This window comes from Acipenser ruthenus, chromosome 3, assembly GCF_902713425.1.
Source record: "Acipenser ruthenus chromosome 3, fAciRut3.2 maternal haplotype, whole genome shotgun sequence".
Classification (NCBI taxonomy): domain Eukaryota; kingdom Metazoa; phylum Chordata; class Actinopteri; order Acipenseriformes; family Acipenseridae; genus Acipenser; species Acipenser ruthenus.
Window position 1 is genome coordinate 40,041,563 of NC_081191.1, and position 23,668 is coordinate 40,065,230.

Below are 23,668 nucleotides of genomic sequence, written 5' to 3' on the forward strand. Positions count from 1 at the left end.
ATTTCGACAAACAAAATACATTTCTTACACGCTCTAAAACAGGAAGTAATATTCTATTCCTAGAACAGTTTATCCACTTAACTTGAAAGCATTTGCTTCAGTTTATTTCTCGAGTCATAAAGTATTTAATGTTGATCTCCAAGTCTTGAAGCATTTATAGTTGTTGGCAGTTTTCCAACTGGAAATAGTTCAGTTGATCAGACATTGCAAATGAAAAGTTATGTAGTTCGTAGAAGTGTTCTCATTGCAATTCTTCTGTATGGCTAGTACATGACCTTAGGTCCATCTGCTGGCTATGCTTCTGTTTACTGTTTCAGTCTCTCATAGGGCAAAGAGCTACGGCTGAAAGCCTGAAAATTGATTTTAGCCATTCTTCAGAACATTGGTCCTTCCTTGCCTTCCGTGAATTCGAGCACTTATGCTCCCTTGATTCAGACACTTTCTTCAGAGCAGTTTAGATTGAAAAGCTCATATGGGAAGCTCTCTTGGGGCAAGCGTTTCTGAAAGTCGCATGGCTGGTTTTGTTGTCCTGACTTCCACCCTGTGATTGATTAGTTTTGGTTATTTTGGACTGTACCCGAGTCCACATGGGGTGTTTCGCATTGGTTGTTCTTGTTCAGAGACAGCCCATTGTTCTCAATTGGTCCATGGCTTCGACCCCTGTCAGCTGTATTTGAGGGGTACTGTTCTCTGTCTGAGGCGTCAAAGCATGCTTAAAACTGTCTGACTTGCCTTCTGCAAGATACTGCTGGCGCCTAAATGATTTATTCAATGAGAGGAAAAGATAAAACTTGTCCAACAGTTAGTTTACAATTCTTTCTAAAATAATTCTTTGTCAGTGGGGGAGTTTGTGAGCAGAAACCGAGTAGACACAGAGAATGGCTTAAGACCCCCCCCCCCCCCCCCCCCTTTTGTATATTTCAGTTCTGTTAATTTCATACACAGAATCATATTATGACCCACTCTGATGCTTCACAATAATTAGTATAGTCTACATCATGTTTTAATTGCATACATATTTTTTATTAAACATTATCCGCTTGTTTTTTGTTTGTTTTACCTTTTGACATAAACAGACCTTGCACAGAAATTATTTTAGTTGCCATAATTTCTCCTTTGTGGCAGTAACGGTAACATACAGTACCCCACCCTTTTTAATTAACCCTTAGCAGTCCATTTATTCAGCGTGTGTCAGGCGCGTCATGTCCAATTTATTTTCACACACGCAGTTTATTTTAGACGCGCTGTTTAAAAGTATTTTTTTTTCACAGTAAAACGGGTTTAAAAGGCACTGCATATCAACAGGACACTCAGTACTGCATCTCCAGCCCCGCCCCACCCCTTGTTCACTGTATTTTTCACATAACTCTTCATAGTCATGCATACTGATAAATCATCTGATCACTCATTTTATCACCATACTCCTCAATAATGGGATCCAGCTCATTATTTTATTGCTATAACATCTCATAACATGCTCTGCAAATGTCTGTGATATTCTTTGAGCGCTGGATGCGGAAGCAGCTATCTTGTTTGTTTATGGCCGTGTTATCTCTGGTGCCAGGGCTATGTGTATTGCTCAGGTAGGGCCCTTTTTTCCGGCTTCTATCGGTCTCACTCGGCCATTGAAAGGTTTTCTTGGCTTTTTCCGGAGAAAAAACGACTAGAGACCTGTGTTTTACATCTTTTTGATGATGTCGGACAGGAAAGGGAAAATTGTAATGTCAGACCTGGTCTGACATAGGACCGCAAAGGGTTAAGGTTACTGTGTCCATGATTGTAGCAGGCTTGAAAAATCTGTGCGCGCAATCCCATTATGTCCTCGGGGACAGGCCATGACTGAGTTCACAGGCTCGGCTGAGCAGCTTTGTTATATCTTATTCAGGTTTCGGGGTCTTTAGGAGGTAAACACCCATTAGGTAATGGTTACATTTCTATTTCAAGGAACCAGGATTATGTTTTTCGTTCAGTTTTATTAAATTTTAGCCACCGGACACTAAGTTATTAAAAGAAAGTAGGCATAAATATACTGTTTCTCAAATGTGGTGACGTTTCAGACAAAAGTCTGTCAATACAGAGAGGGACCCAGTTATGCTCAGCGAGAAAGACCAAAGCCATTTTATACGCAACATTTTAAAATAATAAAATATAAAATATGTAGAAAGATTTTACACTATAAAGCTTTAACGGTTGTACTTGTTTTACTGAGACAGGAATTAACTAAAATAATTTTATGTGGACTGTGACAGGATGGCTTGGTGATGACGTCCCCCAGATCAAGAAGCTGACACTGACAAGTACTGTGAGTCGATGCTCTGCTGCACATATTTATTCAATTAAAAAATAAACCAACAGGATATACAAAATCAACACTCACAGAGCAAAACCCAACCACAAAAATACCTCCACCAAAACATGCACCATGCTGGTCCTTCCAGCACGTGTAGCAATTGTTATTTTTCTTTATTTTATTTTCTGGCTCTCTCTTCCGGTCCTCCTCTTTGAGCACCCACCCCGTTCAGCAAATGCTGCGGGTTTTTATACATGTGGTTATCTCCAGATTAACACGTAATCAATCTGGAAATGACCACATTCTGCACAAGACTTTTATATCTGCATTGTGGACAGCCAATCTGTCAATAATTCATTTGCTGCCGACCACACATTCTCACGAGACGTAGTCTGGCAGAGACGAGCTGCAAACATCGCCCCTGCCAAACTACATGAAACTATAACAATTCATACTAATAACAATGTTCTGTTTTAAATACATACAAAACAATACATTTAAATCATACACTACATTTCTTTTGAAATCATAATACAATGCAACCCCACAAACCATTCATTAAATAAACCCACAATAATACATTGATCAGCTGGGCTCTTTTGCCCTGCCACCATTCTACAAGTAAGGCTCTTCTGCCCTGCTACATGGACTTAGATTTTTGGTATATAAATAGGGTGTAGTTTTCTAGCACCCACAGAGCCGGAACCTGTGTGAAATGTATATATGTGTACAGTCTTTCAACATATATAATTTGTATTATTTTTACATGTTGCGTATATAAATGGCTTGGTCTCTCGTTGTGCATTAACTGACTTCTCTTGTTGTGCATGCTTGGTCTCTTTGTTTGCCTTGACACAATTTTGTCTAAAACGGTGCCTCATTGATATAGGTATTTGCCGAGCATTACTGTACCATTACAATACGATCCTATTGAGACCGGATAGACTGATAAACAGGGATTAGCAGGGTCTGCTAACAACTTGCCGATGTCGGTCTGATGCCAGTGGCAATGCAACAGCCAACAGAAATTCAAAGAATAAAGTATTCCTCCTCATATGTCGCCTTTGAAAAAGTCTCCTCCTTGCACGTAATCTAGCATGAAAACGCCAGTGTTCTTCCATAATACGACGTCACGTGCTGCCATTCTACCAAGATCAGATGGTGAATAAACAAAAGAATAAACACAGTTAGTACAGCGAGCCTGACGTGTGCAGCAAACTTGAATTCACTTGGCTGTGAACGTGGAGGAATTTTCTGGTGTGAAACCAATCTAAGTTTGTTTTGAAGTGAATTCTAAATCTGTTCTTTAAAAACGAACTAGGTAGGAAAGGGCCCTAAACACCAAAGTACGATAATGGTTGAACTGAGCAGTTATATGAAGTAACAGCATGTTAAAAGTGAAAGATTTTTGTTAATTATTTTTTTTGTCTGTAACGGAATCCATTCTGTCCTGTGAAGAGCTGAATTTACTGTTTTAGACCCATAATAAATTGTGCATTGATCAGGTTCCATCAGTACCGTTCAGTTGGTAACAGCATGTGTAATTGACATATGCCAGATGTCCATCGGTTAATAGAGGATATCGTATCTTACAGGATCAGATATGACAGGTTCTACTGTATAACAAGTGATAGGAAATGGGTGTTAGTTTTGGAAGTTTAGTCAGTTTAGTTGATGTAATAAGTGTGGGACAATGCAGGTTTAATTTGATGTACTCAATTATATTGCTTTAAAGACTCCACGCCAGCAAACCCTGGGAGCATCTGTTTCTTAATATCTCAATTTGTCTTGTTCCAGGCTAGAGCTTGAAGATCTGGAGATGAAGCACAATTCTAGTCTGAAACAGATAATAAGAGAATTCAACACCCAGATAGCCAAAAAGGACCAAGAGCTGGATTCTGCTGTGCAAGAAGCTATTGGTAAGGACAACGCTAGAAAGTATTTTTTACTAGAATGACAGGAGTTTGGTCAAATTGAGCCAGATGGTACCACTTACTTCTAGTTTTTGAAAGCTCATTAGTCTAATAATAAAGTTTCCTTGGAAGCATATTGGGATGCATATAGTACATTGGGAAACTGTCTCTTACTATTCCCAGCTAACATACGTTACAAACCAAGTATCGTTCAGTAGCAGTTGCATATGGTTTACAGTTGGAGTTGAGAAACTACAGAGGGGGACTGTTTTATCACTAGAAATCTTGTATAATCTCATAAATGACTTCCACTTATTGCAAATTCCCCTTATTTTAGTTTTAATAGCATTATTTAAATAATGTGTTTTCAGAGTCTGTTTTATTGAATGAAATACAGGTCTCTATTCACAAGGTCAAAGCTATGATTGGTACGGAACTGAAAAGCCAGATAACTTTTTTTTTTTTTTTTTTCTTTTTTGTAATCGCTCTTCCTGCAGTGATTTAGAGCAAGGGTTCTCAACCGGATGTCCATGGCCTCTTAGGGGGCCTTGAGGAGGTTTCAAGAGGTCCCCCAAAAATAAACCAGAAAATGTGCTATTTTCCCTGCATGCTTATGACGCGCTGAAACCTATTGCCTTCAGCATTTTATAAGCATTAGCAGAAATTAACGCATTCTCAGGTTACGTAACATGTTCTCAGGTTATTTATGGTGTAATTGAGCTATTTCAGCAGGAGCAGCATTTAATTCGAATGTCAGCATCAAAACACCAAACCCACAGAATTACGATACAAAACTTACTTCAACAAGTTCAAAAGTAAGGGCTGACGAACAGCGAAGAGGAGGTGTTGTGAGTAAAAAAACAAAGCCGTTATTAACCCCGCAAAATTAAGGAAATATGAAGACAGCTACTTGAATTTCAGTTTTATTTGTACTGGAAGTGGAGCTATACCTCAACCGCAGTGTCTAATTTGTGCACAAATACTGTCCAATTAGTTTCAAACCCTCCAAATTACAGAGACATTTAATTACTGAAATATATAAAAACAAGGAACTGCTTGATACTAAAGCTGTAATGAAATCCACAACTACCGTGGATAAAAAGCTAAAGCAATAAAATTGCATGTTATTGCTGAGCAGTTGATCATGCTGTGTGCCATTGAAATTGTGAAGGAAATGTTTGGAGAGCAGAAAGCCAAGGAACTGGCAAAAATATCAATGTATATGACTACAACTCTGTGTGTGTGTCTATATATATCCTCCAGTATGGTCACAGGTCTGTCTTTCTCTATCAAAAAAAGATTTAATCTCTGGCAGCAGCGCCACAAACCTTTTCAAAACTTTACCCCTGCTGAGCTACATGACTTCTGTATGATAAAGTACATTACTGTACTCGGCATCAATTTCTTCTAAATATGTTTTAAATTGACGGTGGTTGAGTCCATGAGATTTTATGAACATTCATCACATGTTCGAAACCCAGATCTTTCCCACACAGATTTTGCTGATGTATAATGCAGTACACAAACTTTTTTGCCACATCTTTTAGCTGACATAAAATGTTGTTTCCCAGATCTGACACATGGCGCTGCACGGTCATACGATTCAAACTGATTTTTTTTTTAAAGTTCTTTTTTAGAACTTCAGTAGGACATATTTTTTTCGCATGCTATTAATAAGCAGTCTTTCACAAAATCTCCATCGGTGAAAGGCCGGAGATGTCTTAGCAATTAATGAATACATTTCGTAGCTTACCTCGTACGTTACAGTTTTTGATTCTTTCTGCACCTTCTGGAAGACGTTTTGCTGGGCGTATAACTGTCGTTTTAAGATTTGCAATTTTTTGTGTGCGTAGTTCTCCTGTGTATTCATTAAAATTGGAATGTTTAGTGTCTTAATGCCTCTTCAAGTTGAATTCCTTTGGCACTGCAGCGTTCCCATTACAAATTAAACATATATTCAATTCTCTTTCTTCAGTAAAGCAGTATTTTTCCGTCCAAGCCTCGTTGAACCGTCGATGCTCAACATCAACGTTTTGTTTATTTATTTTAGCCATAACTGAATGCAACTACACTGTGAAGTATATCGCTGGCGCCAACCTAGTAGTATAAGGAAAATCCCCGCTCTGATTGGTTTATCTGTTATGTTATTTGGCCCGCAGGCTGTATGTTGTGCACCTGTGGATTAAGGAGTTACGTGGCAGGTGTTTCTTGATCATTCTGGAAAGTGTTTTGAGTAGTTAATAATTTCCCTGTTGTATTTTTCTAGGCAAGGCCCAAGAAGTGGAGACAGAGTTGTTGAATACTTATCGGGAGGAGACAAATCAGCTCTACAAGAAGATCGGACAAAAAGAAGATGAGCTCAAACAAACTGCCCAGAAATACGAGCAGATGTTACAGGTAGCTGCACATTACACAGCGCTTAGTTTTTTTTGTGTGTCTAAGAATAGAAGCAGCAGCCACATAATGCCTGAAAAAAAAATCAGAAAGTAAATTTTATAAAAAAAGATCATCGTCTCCAACGTTCTTACAAAATGTCATGATTTTAACCACTTTTATGTGACAATACATTGTTCTTCAGTTATGTTATAGTTCAAATTAATAAATCAGTTTAAAAATAAATGGTAACATCACAGAAACCACTGTCTTTTAATGTATATTTTTGGGTGGACTATTTGTACAATTCTAGATCACACAGGACTTGTGTAATTAATACAGTCCCTTCTCAGAGTCACCCTAAATTGAGTACTTTATGGATTCCAATGAGACCTGTCGTTGATGTGTTCGCCATGTGTGCATAACCAAAAAACAACACGGTCATGGTTTGTTTGTATTTTAAAGGGCTGATTTTATAGATTAAGTACTAAACCATGTTATACATGTGGATGTTCTACTTAGAAAGTGAGTGTGTTTTGCCAAATATGCTTTTCAATTAGGCATTTTATGAAATAAAGAAAGCATGTTCAATTTCACTTACTCCTACCCTGTAATGCGATGGAGAGCTGGTGATAGTTAGTGAAGTTAAATAAGAAGTGCAGTCTCTCTTTTTTTCTAGTGTCCATGAGTAATGTATGTTTTTAGCTGCCACTAACTAATGTAAAGGTTTATGCCGTATTCAGAAACAACACTTGAGTTAGTGCTCACTTAAGTGTACCAAGTTAAGTTTTCCACATTGAGAAAGCACACAAACTAAGTGAACATGGACACTCAAGTGTTTGGAACATGACTTCTAGGTTATACTTTCTTAAATGAGTTTCTTTTTTTCCTTTTCTAAAAGCATGAAGAGGTATGTAACTCACTGATGTCCTTGTTTATTGGTTTCATAGATTAGTACATTTTTCTCTCATAAAGCAGAATATTGCATGCCATTTTTTGTTACCTTGCTTAGGAAGACAACATTTTCTTTGAGTGGTTTGTGTGTTTGTGTCGTTTTTTTTTTAAACTTTTTTTTTTTTTTTTTTTTTTTTTTTAAACCAGAATCCCAGCATATTTTGTGTATGCAAAATAGATTAAGGACCATTGCTTGGTTAAGGGGCTGCCTCAATAATAGTGATGGTAAAAATATTCCCCAAACAGGTACAAAACATGTTCCATGTCCAAAATGTGGATTCAGTGTTTTTAAATTTACCAGTGACCCAACCCAAAATCCTGTTTTGGTATAATATTGAAATGAGCAGTCACATGCTAAATCTAACCTGATGGCTAATAACTGATTAGCTAGCTAATAACTAACATAGCCCATCCAATTCAAGTTTATCAGGACAACCGAGACATGCTTTTTTTGTGTGTGTGGTATTTTTTGTTTTGTATTTGGTTTTTAGATTTTAAATAGTCTATATACTTTGTTACAACCCAATAATTCTGCAATTTACATGCAACTTCTTTTGACTTCTGTGTGCTGACCAGCTTCTGCCCTAGCATAAGTTAATTCATTAGTTCTCATTGGGACCTGTCACAAAGACGGCCGGAGTGGGTGGTGTCAGACCAGAGCCAGGAAATAAAAAACAGAGACTTGGGGTTTTGGTGAAGCTGAGCGCGTGATCGCGCTAAGCATTTAATAATCAGAACAGAAAATAAAAAGGTTATACAAACAAAACACAAAAACAGGACACGGCACTTACGCCAAAATAAATATATAAACAAAACGGACTAAACAGTAAACAGACAAACGAGCAGACAAACACGGTGAGTGAGAACACTTATATTTACGTTCTTATTATTTTTACAATTATTACCACCGTCTCCTATCCCGTTCTCCACTCACGAACACCCAACCCCGAGTGAATGAAACGTGCATCTATTTATACTGTTGTGCTGGGATACATGTGATACATGTTATTGGACTAACTAAACAATAATTAATCACAAGCTTTCAAGACCTCAAAGGTCTCTTCTTCAGGTGAAAGTAGAAAACTGTATAGCAATGTTACAGCAGTGTCTCTAGTAAGCTCTCTGTCTGTAATGCAAGGACCAAAGCTGAAACCTTTTGTTCCTCAGAACCGAGAGGAGGAGATGACGTGCAGAGTGAATGAACTACAGAAAGAGCTGGAGGAGCTCCAAATGGAGAAACAGCAGAGGCTGAATGACGAGAAGAATCAGAACAGTGAACAGGTACTGTACCATCAAGCAACAGATTGCCAAATGTTCAGCAAATTATCATGGGGCATTGGTCAATAAAATCCTTGTCTCAACATAGAGAAAACAGAACTGTTAGCAACGTGGATACTAAAATCCACACTATAAATTCAGTGTTCCTTTAACATAGTATGGTATGTAATTGCCTAAGCTTCTACCCCTTCAGTGGAAACAGTGCTAAACAAGATCCTTTTCTCATCTCTGGCTTAGAATGGAAGGGAACATTTAATAATATTTGAGGTGCTAAGCTTTGTTACAAAGAAGAGTGCCAGATAGTTTATTAACACTAGAACGACCAAGGTGGCCATTTTGACCGTTTTTGGAATTTAAATATAAATTGCGGTACATGTGTTTTAAGATAAGGAGCTGTGCTGTCCTGACTTTTCCTAAATATATGTGCTAACTACCTTGACAAACAAAGAATCGCGTAGCTGCAAAAATTAGCAAGATAAAATACTGTCATACCTATTCTGACCAGGAGCGGTCAAATTGATCGATACATATAAAACATATTATTATTTTATTTATCAGTTGGGACTTGCAGCCATGTATTGAAGTTTGATTATGTCAGTCTGCATTCCTCAAGTGAGCGCTCTGCTGAATTTTCTATTGTTTCAATGAGCCGCTAGATAGCCCATCAATCAGCCTTGACAGCTCACGGCGCCGGCTGTCTGTCTGCACTGGTTACTGTAAGTCACTCGTTTTTCTAAGAAATTCATTGTTACCCCAATACACATTGCAAATGGATCACTGAAGAAGCAGGACAGCAAACCAGTGTTTGGAATTACAAAACATGTTACCAAACATCGATTCTGATGCAGTAAAGACGGACAATGATGAATCTGGCTCTGAAGCAGACTGGGCACCAACATGATCCCTGGTCAATGCCCTTGGAGGAATTAGAAGCGTTCATTGTACTAGTATACATCGGTGGAGCATTTGGTGCCAGAAGCCTGGGTTACTGTTGGTAGCTGTGCCAAATGCCCAAAAGACAGTCTGCGGTAAGTGTACTGCATATTTTGAAAAGCGCAGGATCTGTGTGCTAGCACTTAGACTTTATAAACAATGTAAATGAAGCCCATTCTGTTCAAATGTTTATTTATTCATGTAATTTAGATTATAGTATGTCTGTATATAAATGCATAGCTTCAGTTGTGTATTATAATATTTATGCTGTTGTTAATATGTCAGTCAAATTGGTTGTTTTGGGTATGCCTATCAACGTGGCCGTTCTAGTGTTAAAGACTTGGAACAGCAAGTGTAAATGCTGAGCTGGCGCTTACCCAGATGTGGAAGTGCATTTCTTGTGTATCAAGAATTCTTGTAGTGTGCTGCAAGTATTTATATTACCCAGCTTTGTAAAATACATGTATTGGTTCATAAATAAATAGTCTTGTGTCTTAGTAGAAATGTTTTTCAGGGACTCTGTAGAGCTACTCTTTGAAGAAGAGAAAACAAATAAAAAAAATAAAAATAATATATATATATATATATATATATATATATATAATGTATTTTTATTTATTTATTTATTATAGGCTGAACATTCTCCCTAGCAATGTTTTTAAATGTGTCATCATTTAGTTACAGAGACTTTAATGTAAGCTATTTCCTGTGACTGTTAGTTCTTGATGTTTACAGACTGGCTTCTGGTTGTTGTTTTTATATTTTTTTTGTTTAAACTGTCACGGCTTTATTCAAGTAATACTTTTAGCAGGAGGTGAAAGCTATAAATCACTTGCATTTTTGAAGGAGTGTGTTTAGTTTGAGCCTAGTAGTCATTGAAATATCTTCAAACCTGTAAATGACAGTTAGATAAATAATTTAAAAAAATCTATCGCACAAGTAATTTCTAGTAGTAACTGATAAGAAATTTAAGTAATCCAATTACTATGCAGAACAATTTACTTAAAATAATAATAAAAATTACTTGCAAATAATAAAATACATTATGAAATATATACAGTGCCTATAGAAAGTCTACAACCCCTTTCAAAATGTTCACCTTTTGTTGCCTTCTAGCCTGGAATTAAAATGCATTAAAAAAGTGTTTTTCTTCATTGATCTACACATCCTACCCCACAACTTCCAAGTAAAAAAAATATTATAGAAATTTGTAGAAAATTAATTAAAAATAAAAACTGAAATAGCTTGGTTGTAATAGCAATCCTAAATTAGCTCAGGTGTACCCAATCACCTTCAAAATCACACTCCAAGTGGCCTCCACCTGTGTTAAATTGTAGTGATTCACATGATTTCAGGATAAATTCAGCAGTTCCTGTAGGTTCCCTCTGCTGGGTAGTACATTTCAAAGCAAAGACTCAACCATGAGCACCAAGGAGCTTTCAAAAAAACTCCGGGACAAAGTTGTTGAAAGGCACAGATCAGGGGATGGGTATAAAAAAATATCAAAGGCCTTGAATATCCCTTGGAGCACGGTCAAGACAATTATTAAGATGTGGAAGGTGTATGGCACCACCAAGACCCTGCCTAGATCAGGCCATCCCTCCAAACTGGATGACCGAGCAAGAAAGAGACTGATCAGAGAGGCTACCAAGAGGCCAATGGCAACTTTGCAAGAGCTATACTGATACTATGTAGAATTTGCAAAAATACAACATCCGCCCACATTCTAGGAAAAAGTTTATATTCGGTTTACCTTCTCAGAATGTGATTGTGTTCTGTATTAATCTTCAGCTGAAAATGAAACCACACTGACCTGCCAAATCCTGTATAAATTATCTTGTATCCTGCAACCTTCAAAACAGTCACATGGAGCTTTCTAATCAGAATCTGACCAGTATTCAGCTTGCTTTCAAAAACCACCCTGCCTTGGTTTCTCCCCTATAGTATCTCAAATAAGTTTTCATGTATAGTGGCTTTGTAACAATTTTCAGCACCTAGTTTTTCTTGCTGTTCAAATCAGTTTCAGTTTCTGACCTTATTACATGAATAGGCAGCCTTAGATGTATTCCAATTTTATACAAAACATTTTGTACGTTTTTTTTTTTTTCTGTTCTGTGGCATTTTTTGTATCTTTCTCCAGTTTGCTATTAAAGTCTTACCTGCTATGCCCTTCCACTTGCTTCCGTATATTGTCGAAAGTATGCAGTTTTGAACAAGACAAATGTTATATGTTAATGTTAACAAACATACAAATCCATTTTAAAATATACAGTATCTGGCACAGTATCTGGTTAAAGAAATCGTGTTTTTTTGTATTTATTTTTTTAAACATAACACCTGAGACCTATATAGCGAATCAAATTATTTTGTAAGTTATAACCTCTTTTAATAGCAAGCTTGAGATCTTTACATTGTCTATATTGAAATGGGACTGATGTGCTAGTGGTATTAACAGTGTGCTGAAATGTATATGGCACTGGTTACAAGGATGCAGTTTACTCTATGAAAGTTTTCCAGAACACAGTTCAAGACAAATACATTGTTTCCAGGGCAATATAATTGAATATATTCAAACATTGTATTCTTTCATTCACAGGGTTCCATGGCCGAGCTGCAGGTAAGAGATGCTTTATTTCTTTGTTAAATTGAAATTTAAATATTGTGTATTAGGCTGCCTTGCCCCACCTCCTCATGCAGTACATACTAATTATGGCATATACTGAATTACAGACATTACTTCTAGTCCGATTTGCATCCAACCATTACCTTATCTCGGTAATTCTGTTGTAAACACTCACCAGCTTTAGTGTACTTTTAAATCCTACAGACTCTCTTCAGACATGGGTATTTTCATCTTAGAGGTAGGTAAAGTAGGGTTGATTCCCTCTCATGCTGGATTGTCAGTAATTAGGGGAGGATGGGGGTTGTAGTATGACAGCCCTGGGCTAATGAGAAACATACAATAGTTTTGTCTTTTTGAGGAGGTGTTGCACACCAGCTTCTTTTGTGAAATGGCTTTCTTTTGTGTGTTTTCTATCAGACTTCTTATCCTTTGCTGCGGATTAAATCCCCTGTGAAGGGGTTGTAGTGGAAGCCTGTCCGTCCATACATAAATCCAGCATGAGTGGGATTGCTTTTTTGCCTATTTACAAGGGACTACAGCATTGACATTTCAGTAATATATATGGAATGCCCCCTGAATGTGAAACAAGTCCACTTAAAATTCTTTAAAATGGCGCCATGTCTCCATTTTCCCTATTGAGATATTGAGATCTTCTGTAGAACATCTGTAACATGTTTCTGCTTTTACAGGCACAGCTCGCACTAAAAACAACACTGCTCAGCGAAGCAAAACTAAAGGAGCAGGAGTTCCAGGAAAGAGTAAGTGTTGTTTTTGTTGTTGTAAATTATGCACTTTTCAATCTATATTGGTTTATAAGTACTCATGCTTCTGAAGAAATATTTAAATACAAATATCTTTACGGCAAGGTTAAAATACACTAGCCATATGAGAATAAAAGCACAACACTGGTAAATCTATCCGTAAACAGTGATATAATGCTTGGGAGATGAACTTGAAGCTGTGACTTAGTTTAATGCCAGCATTGCACAATATGCATAGTATGTCTAATTTAAGCACATACCACAATATGGAATAGCTTAAACTGCTATGCAGTGAGAGTCTTAACTTAAAACTGCATAAGCAAAAATAATGCCACTCAAAACGACAGGCAGCTAGTACAGCCTAGGAAGATTTTATTCACTCAACACAGCAGACTTATTTCCATATAAGAATCAAACAATTTAGTTAGTTAGAGGGTTGTCTTTTTCAAAAGGTACCTGGTGCTGAAAGAGTTAATTATGCAATATGCAGTATAGTAACGTCAAATAAAATATACTTATAAATTGTATACAGGTTTGTGACCACCATCCTTTTTGCATTGTATTCAGATCCATTCACTAGAAGATAAGCTAAGAACTTCTCCGAAGAACTCTGTTGTGACACATCTAGGAACACCATACAGAGGTAGGTAAAGCAGTGTTGACTCCCCTCTTGTTCTGGACAGGAGTGAGTGGTGGTACTGGAGGATGTCATTTGATGGCCTCGGACCGATGAGAAACAAGTAGGATGACTGGTGGAGGGCCTAAAAACAAATAACTTATGGATCTGTTGCTCACATGTTGTCCGCACAGTTTTGCACATATAGTACAGTTCAAATATTATTGGTGTAGAGCCCTTATTTTTAAAAGGTTTACTGTGAATTGGCACATCTAATTAAGGGTGTTTGCACCTACATGTGTGGTTTTAAAGGGGAGCTAGTTGATCCTGGATATGTTCCCATTTCAAGTAATACATCAGTGCTTTCTAAGCACAGCACTTTTCGGAAAGCTTTTCAGATTGGATAGGTGCTGTGCCTAACTGTATTTGGTCGTCTTTTAATCATTTAAATGATTATTTTTCTATTTATTTTCCCCCAATTTGAAATGTCCAATTATGTTTGTTTTTTTTTCTCATCACCGCTACGAGTCCCAACACAACACGGACGTTCTGAGGGCATATGAGCGTCCTCCGATCTCACAAGCCTAAAGCTAGAATCGCATTTACATCAAGCAATCCAGAGCAGAAGTGGATGGGCTAGACAGAGATCAGTCCTGTTTCTTATCCACTGAATATGCTCGGTGTCTGCCCAGTAGGGTTCGCTGTTGCGTGATGAGTCCCTGCCGGTTTCCCATCCCCACCCCAGGAGCCTCTGAGCTAATGTGACGCCCCCCTCGTGGTCCCCAGCAAAGTTTGTCCTCTTTCCACAGCTTGGACGCGAACCGGTGCCGTCCAAGCTGTGTGATGCATCCTGCACTCCCCGTGGCAGCGCTTTAACTGGTTGAGCCAATCATTTTTAATTAGATAGGTTTCCCAGAAAACCTAGATTAAATTAACTGACAACACATTAGTTAATTCCAAAAAATGAATTGCATTTTTGCATATTGCATAATACATGTCAAGAATGACTCCTGGACAGCCTTTACTTTTTTGGAGTGTTTACATATGAGAAAAGGCATCCATGAGGCAGCCCTGGGCCACCTTAAATCGCAAGTGTGAACAGGCTCTTAGTCTGTAATTCTCACAAGACGCCACTCTTAAAAAGATTGCTGGAGCATGTTATCTTGATGACTAAGATTGCCTGGAAAATGTCTGCTTTGATAACATTTAGGTGAGCAAGTTTTTCAAGTAGACTTTACTCAATGCAGGTTTCTGCATAAGAACATATTTATTTTGGCAATTCTCTGCCAAAGAAAAGATGATTGCCCTTAAAAATCTAATATTGTCATGGCTAAAGTTTCATAGTAACAAAGAGCTGCATTATTCAGAGTTGTTTGACGTCTTCATTTTAAAGCTGTCAAGTTATCCAGATTGATTTGTGAGATCATTATCACAACAAATTTATAAAGTTCAAGTTTTCGCAATGCTTATTTGGAGTTAAAGTAGTGTCTAATTACTTATTCCACTGTAATAAAACAGTCAAGTTAATTCTGAGAATGATTTGGTATCCGCTGCCCATTGCATATGTCGTGTTAGTCACCACAATGGCTTGTGAAAACCTTTTAGCTAGAAAGTAAATATTTAAATGTCAAGCAACAAGTCTGAGTGGAGTTCCATTTCTAAGCTTGGGAATTGGAAGGACCTTGTCCCACACTGGCGGTTGAATGTGGTGCTTAATGCGCTTACGAAACCACCATTCGAGCCCCTGCATTCAGCAGAGCTGAAATATTTCTCTTTTGAAGGCAGTTTTCCTACTAACAATCACCTCTGTGAACAGAGTAGTTGAAATGCAAGCATTTTCCATTGCTAAAGCCTGCCTATTTTTCATGGAGGCCAGGACTACGGTCACGCTTCATACTGCCCAACTTTCCTCCCTAAAAGCATATCTGCTTTCCATGTCAACCAGTCAGTGGATTTCAAGGCTTTTCATCCACCACCTTTCCAATCTGACAGGGAGAGGAAGCTCCACACGCTCTGCCCAGTTAGGGCATTAGCGTACTGTATTAACTGGATTTGGGGTTGGTGTCAAATAGAGCAGCTCCTTATCTGCTCTGGGGCGAAGTTCGCTGGACAAGATCGGTCCAAACAGTGTCTGTCGAAGTGGACACACTGTCCGGATTTGCCTTAAATCTAGCCAATCTAACCAATCGACGCACACTTTGCGGCTCGAATTAACTGAAGAAAGAATGATAAACAAAAGCGAAAATAAGAGAGAAAAACTAAAAAATAAATTTGAGTTATTTCTGTTCTCTGTATTCGTGTTTATTATTCTTTCTTCTCTCCCCTTCTCCCTCTTCTGTTTATTTCAGCTGCCCTGCATGTTTACTGCACATTTTGTCACTTGATGACCTTCGACACCACGCGTTTGCGCGTGCATTTCTATCACCTTGAGTGAAAGCTGGATGTGTGGTTGAGTCAATTTGATCATTTTGAATTAAGTGCTTGTTCGTTTTCTGGAGACAATGGCATTGAGTAAACAGGAAAGCATGAGGCTTTAAGCCAGAATGGGAGAAAGAGAGTTGCTTTCACTGAAAACAATGGTAAACATCTGTGTCTCATCTGCAACAATCGCTTACACGCTAGGCGAACAACCAACATCTAATTATAACATTCAAAAACCTACACTGCCGAATACAGATGATAAACAGTTAGATATGTGAAAGCTGCACTGTCTGCCCTGGTTTTAATTATAGAGCTATACTTATCAAGCCAAGCGCAGGGTCTTATGGGACATTGCAGTGAGGGAAAGGCATTCTTAATTTTGTCTATTTTCCTCCAAAAATAAAAAAGGCTTAATTTCTTGTCTTAAAATGGAAGATGGTGCAAAAGCCTATAGTCTATTTAATTTATATTATTTAACGATGTAGTAATACTGCCTTTTAAAAAATTCAACATCCTAGGTCAGTGCTCAGAGAAGATGGGGAACCGCATGTTTACGTTAAACCAATGATATATGGAATGTTTTATAGGAATGTTATAAAGTATATTTGTATAATTTGGTCTGATCATGTTTCTGTGAAGCGTTGTGACTGGATTGCTTGTACTGACAGTAACTCATAGGATCTCTTCACATTCACAGGTGGAAACTACCACAGCGATGACTTGTCAGAGCCAACAGAATTCGAATACCTTAGAAAAGTGATGTTTGAGTACATGATGGGACGAGAGACAAAGGTAGGACAACTTCAAAATTGTCTGGTACACTCAAGCTCTTAATGGTGTACATGAAAATGTTCATTCTGGATTTCGTGGTGCACATAGCTGTTTTCGAAGGTTTGTTTGCTAGCCAGGAATTCAAAGGTAGTTTTAAACCTTCAAAGGTTCGTCAGGTGGTATTCACGCACTTTATTTTTTTTCCCTCTTGCAGAAACCGTTTGACAATGTGTGAATACTGTAAATGACACATTGGATCTTTTGATTTGTATAGTACATGTGAATGTGTTTTATTCAATTTATATGGATTACCTGTAAAATAATAGGATTTTCAATCAAATATAAACAAGTAGCTATGGTGACGTCACCAGTAAATTATGCAAATTAGTACCATCACAGGCTCAAAACTTCCTTTGGTAATGTGTTCTGAACCTTCGAAGGTCAAAATGTACCCTTAGTTGCATCCCTACAACAGTAGTAAATGATCCGTGGATAAGCTCCGACCTCAGGCTTTCCCTCAATTTTAATTCTCCTAGATCTAAGTGCTGCTTCTGACACTGGACCCCTCCATTTTATTGAATCGTCTTGAAAGCTCAATGTGATTATCTTGGTTTAGGTCTTATCTTTCTGATTTCAGTTTATCTCTGCTGGGATTGTCAAATCGGCATTGTCTGAAGTTGTCTGCAGTGTTCTGCAGGACTCTATTTTAGTACCTTTGTTATTTTGTTATATATGTTACCTTTTAGGAGACGTTATCAACAGACATGGAGTGAACCTCCATTGTTACGCTGATGATACTCTGCTATATTTGTCTTTTAAAGCCAGAAAATACTTCTGGGGTGTTTATTAGCTGCTCGCTAAGGGGGAAATAAATTGATACAAAATGAGCTTTTCATTGGCATTCTCCCATCCATATTATCATTGCTACATGGAAGATTTGTCAAATTTTGAGTTTAAATAATATGACTGTGAGGTGTTAGCTGAGTGATGATGATATGAAAAGATTATCTTCTTCTATGAGTCAACTGTACATATATGAACAAACACACTATTATTTCCAGTATAAGTGCTTTACAAGTCCTTACAAATTAATAAGCAACAATTTAAAGTTTGAATAAACAATACTATAGTTATTCCATGAAATGAGGATGGCCAAAGGGGGCGAGAGGGTTCTTTACTGCCATCCTTGTGAGTGAAATACACAGCACTCCATGAATGTTCAAGGAGTTTTCTGTTTCTACAAGTACAAGTACAGTGTGTATAAACCTAACAGCTTTATTTTGAGATTTACAATTCTTAGACCAAACTAAGAAACTGCTTAGCAGCAAAGGGTAATTTGGAACAGTGCAATTTGCCAAGTCATTCTATCGTTGGATTTGAAAAAATTCAAAATAGATTCCAAAATTAGATCTGGTCATAAAAATGTGAAAGAATATTCACTCAAGCGTTGAATACAGCATTTTTTTTCAGCACTGGAATGCCTCACACTAGATGTATTTCAGCCTGTTCCTCATGTCTGTGTATTTACAAAAACAAAACAAAAAACCACAAGTTTTGCAATACTCATCATAAGAAGTGTGATACTCATCATAAGAGGTGTGACAGTTAAATAAAAGCTGTTTACGGTGGTGTGACAGGACACATGAAAACGCTGTTCAAGGAGCAAAATAAAAAGAGTAAACAAAACAAATCATGAACACACAACAAAACCCAGGTCAGGCTGGGCAATCACCTTCACTTATCCAATGGTTTTTGTTTTTTAGTTTAGTTTCCCAGACTTGTCCTCCTCGCTCTCTCTCTCTCTCTCGTTATCTCCACCCAGAACACAGAGAGGTCCTGCCCCCCAACCCACCACTAACCACGGTCAGGCTGACCGTGCACAGGCTGGTTCCTCCATCCGAGGCAATTTATTATTATTATTATTATTATTATTATTATTATTATTATTATTATTATTATTATTATTATTTAGCAGACGCCTTTATCCAAGGCGACTTACAGAGACTAGGGTGTGTGAACTATGCATCAGCTGCAGAGTCACTTACAACTACGTCTCATCCGAAAGACGGAGCACAAGGAGGTTAAGTGACTTGCTCAGGGTCACACAATGAGTCAGTGGCTGAGGTGGGATTTGAACCGGGGACCTCCTGGTTACAAGAGCTTTTCTTTAACCACTGGACCACACGGCCTCCTAATCCCAGCAACCAAACTGCTGCTGGTGGAGGTGGTCTCCTGACCTCTTCCCTCCACCTTCTTCATAGCCGACGGCTCTCTCTTCCTGAGCCCTGGACACTATCTCCGGCAGTGAAAACAATAGCAAAATTATACAAACTATACACGGGTGGGGGGTACCCTGTTCTAAAATAAACAAACAAACAATACATTTTAATCAGCAGGGCTTTTCCACACTGTCACAGGTGGCTAGACTACATAAATTCCAGATGCTGTCTTTGCATTTAGCCTGCCCGCAGTGTTTTACAGAATACGTCATTGTCATAAGTCATTCTGCATGACGGGGAAAGGGTTAAAAAAAACAAACAAAAAAAACTGGTGTGTGCAGATGTGAAAACACCAGATGGTTAGGAAGCTACAATGAAGAGAATCAGTTTAATATAAAGCTGTAGGTGTCAATAAGACCTTCAACCTTGCAGTGTGCTAACTGGATGAAACCTTGGCTAACTGCTTGCTGATTCAGCAGAAGTGAAACCCTGCATGCACTTAAGTTTTTTTTTGTTTTTTTTTCTCTAGAAAAGATGCCAACTAATTACCGATATGGTTCCTTCTCGCAAGAATACAAAAAAAATGTACCATTTAAAAGTGATTCTAGCTAATGAAATAACCTAACTAAATATATATGTCAACTGAGAGATTTCTTAAGCTAGTATGGCACTAGATATTCTTTTTTTTAAGTGAAAATTAAGTTTGTTGAACTTGCAGTCCTTAAAGGATTTACTGCACTCAGGTATATGTTTTAAATGAAAATCTATAGACTGACTAGAGAGTAATGGGGAACAAGTGTGGTTCCCACAAGTTTGACACAAATGAGTTGTCTTCCACCCTCATTTTTGTCCGTGGCATTCTGTATTTATTATTTATACACCTGCACACAGACTTTTTTTCTTTTCTTAGGGATGTATTTTATTGTGTTTTTTTTGCCAGAGGTACTCTTCAGCCTTAAAAACGAGTCACAGTGCATTTCTTATACATTTCATCATGTCTCTGTTAAAAGACAAGTTTCCTCTATTTCTCCTCTGAGTATTGCTTTGGCTGTTGAAATATCCAAGCTGTTTAACCAAGAAGATAACTCACTCTCCTCTCCTCGGCACCAGCACTCCACAATGGAACAAGGAAGTCATTTGGTGTGTTATACAGTGCCTTGCGAAAGTATTCGGCCCCCTTGAACTTTGCGACCTTTTGCCACATTTCAGGCTTCAAACATAAAGATATGAAACTGTAATTTTTTGTGAAGAATCAACAAGTGGGACACAATCATGAAGTGGAACGAAATTTATTGGATATTTCAAACTTTTTTAACAAATAAAAAACTGAAAAATTGTGCGTGCAAAATTATTCAGCCCCCTTAAGTTAATACTTTGTAGCGCCACCTTTTGCTGCGATTACAGCTGTAAGTCGCTTGGGGTATGTCTCTATCAGTTTTGCACATCGAGAGACTGAAATTTTTGCCCATTCCTCCTTGCAAAACAGCTCGAGCTCAGTGAGGTTGGATGGAGAGCATTTGTGGACAGCAGTTTTCAGTTCTTTCCACAGATTCTCGATTGGATTCAGGTCTGGACTTTGACTTGGCCATTCTAACACCTGGATATGTTTATTTGTGAACCATTCCATTGTAGATTTTGCTTTATGTTTTGGATCATTGTCTTGTTGGAAGACAAATCTCCGTCCCAGTCTCAGGTCTTTTGCAGACTCCATCAGGTTTTCTTCCAGAATGGTCCTGTATTTGGCTCCATCCATCTTCCCATCAATTTTAACCATCTTCCCTGTCCCTGCTGAAGAAAAGCAGGCCCAAACCATGATGCTGCCACCACCATGTTTGACAGTGGGGATGGTGTGTTCAGGGTGATGAGCTGTGTTGCTTTTACGCCAAACATAACGTTTTGCATTGTTGCCAAAAAGTTCGATTTTGGTTTCATCTGACCAGAGCACCTTCTTCCACATGTTTGGTGTGTCTCCCAGGTGGCTTGTGGCAAACTGTAAACGACACTTTTTATGGATATCTTTAAGAAATGGCTTTCTTCTTGCCACTCTTCCATAAAGGCCAGATTTGTGCAGTATACGACTGATTGTTGTCCTATGGACAGAGTCTCCCACCTCAGCTGTAGATCTCTGCAGTTCATCCAGAGTGATCATGGGCCTCTTGGCTGCATCTCTGATCAGTCTTCTCCTTGTATGAGCTGAAAGTTTAGAGGGACGGCCAGGTCTTGGTAGATTTGCAGTGGTCTGATACTCCTTCCATTTCAATATTATCGCTTGCACAGTGCTCCTTGGGATGTTTAAAGCTTGGGAAATCTTTTTGTGTCCAAATCCGGCTTTAAACTTCTCCACAACAGTATCTCGGACCTGCCTGGTGTGTTCCTTGTTCTTCATGATGCTCTCTGCGCTTTAAACGGACCTCTGAGACTATCACAGTGCAGGTGCATTTATATGGAGACTTGATTACACACAGGTGGATTCTATTTATCATCATTAGTCATTTAGGTCAACATTGGATCATTCAGAGATCCTCACTGAACTTCTGGAGAGAGTTTGCTGCACTGAAAGTAAAGGGGCTGAATAATTTTGCACGCCCAATTTTTCAGTTTTTTATTTGTTAAAAAAGTTTGAAATATCCAATAAATTTCGTTCCACTTCATGATTGTGTCCCACTTGTTGTTGATTCTTCACAAAAAATTACAGTTTCATATCTTTATGTTTGAAGCCTGAAATGTGGCAAAAGGTCGCAAAGTTCAAGGGGGCCGAATACTTTCGCAAGGCACTGTATATATATAAAATGGCTGTAAGGGGAGCAGTGAACAGTTTGACAATTGAAAACTCCCTGAGCTGGCAGTTAGTGTGAAATCCTGTAAAATGTTGCATCTTTAAGCAGTGTACTCATTTTCACGTTGATCTAGTTGTTCATGTATTGAAACCACAATTTACAATTGACACAGGCAGGCTCCAGTAGTGTACCTCAGTTTCTATCAGAATGGCTAATTGAAAGCTTACTGTTTTTTTTTTTTTTGTTTTTTTTTTTTTTTATCAAGTATTTTTGTATCATGCTTCTAGCATTGGACCGGTGTACATTTGTTCATTTGGCTTTGTCATTGGCACAATAGTTGTATTGCCTGTTGAACACGTAGTATCCCAGTTCTCTTAACTAACTCTCCACTTGAAATATATTTTGCAGTAAACTTAAACCTGAGTGGCTATTACCTTGTAACTCTGTTTCGATTTCCTTTAGACCATGGCGAAGGTCCTCACTACAGTACTCAAGTTCCCAGCAGACCAGGCTCAGAAGATCCTAGAAAAGGAAGAATCTCGACCACTGGTGAGTGCAAGCAAACATTAGCGCCGTCTTCAACCACTTGTCAAACAACATTTGATCGAATTTTCCTATTCCTTTATGCTATTTACCCTTTGACATCTCATACATAGGAACACTATTATTGACAAAAGCTTGCATGTGATCTGTTGCACTACATGCAAATTTTGTGAGCATATTTGTTTCAGCCTACAGTATGGATACTGGTTGGCTTTTGTCTGCACAAAAGATATTACCTTCAGAACTTTAAATGAAGTACTACCAAACAATATGCTGTACATATAATACTGCTTTTATGCTAAATGTAAAAGAGGAATGGTTCAGTTAATTAATAGTGATATACAGTCACAGTCACGTATCCGACCCTATAAAATTTTGACATCAGTGACGGTTAAACGAGTGTGACGCATATCTGATTATTTCATTTTGGCCCGTTCCAACCCTTGTCAGTTTTTCAGGGAACACAAAAAAGATACAATATCAAAAATACACAACTGAAACGACTGTGTGTTAACCCTTTGCAGTCCATTTATTAAGTGCGTGTCAGGCGCGTCCGGTCCAATTTATTTTTACACGCGCAGTTAATTTTAGACGCGCTGTTTAAAAGTATTTTTTTTCCAGTCAAACGGGTTTAAAAGGCCCTGCATATCAACAAAGCACTCACTAGGCATCTCCAGCCCCGCCACACCCTTTCGTTCGCTATAGCTTTCACATATGCTAATAAATAAATAATAATAATAATAATAATAATAATAGTCGTACATACCGATCAATCATCTCATGATCACTCGTTTTATCACCAAACGCCTCAATAATGCGATCCAAGTCATTATTTTATTACTATAACATCTCAAAAAAGCTTTGCAAATGTCTGTGATATTCTCTGAGCGCTGATTCAGCAGCAGCCAGCTTGTTATCTTATGGCCGCCGTTATCTGATGCCAGGGGCAAGTATGACAATTCATGAGATACGCCCTTTTTTTTTCGGCTTGTCTCGGCTCCTGTCGCTCCCACTCGGCCATTGAATGGTTTTCTCAGCTTTTTCCAGAGAAAAAATGACATTGGACCGGATAGGAATAATTGCAATGTCGGACCAGGACCGCAAAGGGTTAAAATAAGTAGGCTTCCATTTGGATGTACTGTGTTGGTTTTGTTGGTACAGTACTATATTTAACAGAAGTAGTATTTTAATTCAGA

General features: G+C 38.1%; 1 protein-coding gene across 2 annotated transcripts in view; it reads left to right on the forward strand.

Annotated features, from left to right (window-relative positions):
• LOC117394759 (golgin subfamily A member 4-like) overlaps positions 1-23,668 on the forward strand; it is a 92,057-nt gene that overhangs the window by 61,922 nt on the left and 6,467 nt on the right. For both annotated transcript variants that reach the window (XM_033993292.3, XM_059012926.1), the window contains exons 16-23: positions 4,088-4,209; positions 6,470-6,600; positions 8,698-8,811; positions 12,338-12,358; positions 13,054-13,122; positions 13,693-13,768; positions 16,860-16,954; positions 22,392-22,478. In XM_033993292.3, coding sequence (XP_033849183.3) covers positions 4,088-4,209; positions 6,470-6,600; positions 8,698-8,811; positions 12,338-12,358; positions 13,054-13,122; positions 13,693-13,768; positions 16,860-16,954; positions 22,392-22,478 — 715 coding nt within the window. The remainder of the gene's footprint in view (positions 1-4,087; positions 4,210-6,469; positions 6,601-8,697; positions 8,812-12,337; positions 12,359-13,053; positions 13,123-13,692; positions 13,769-16,859; positions 16,955-22,391; positions 22,479-23,668) is intronic.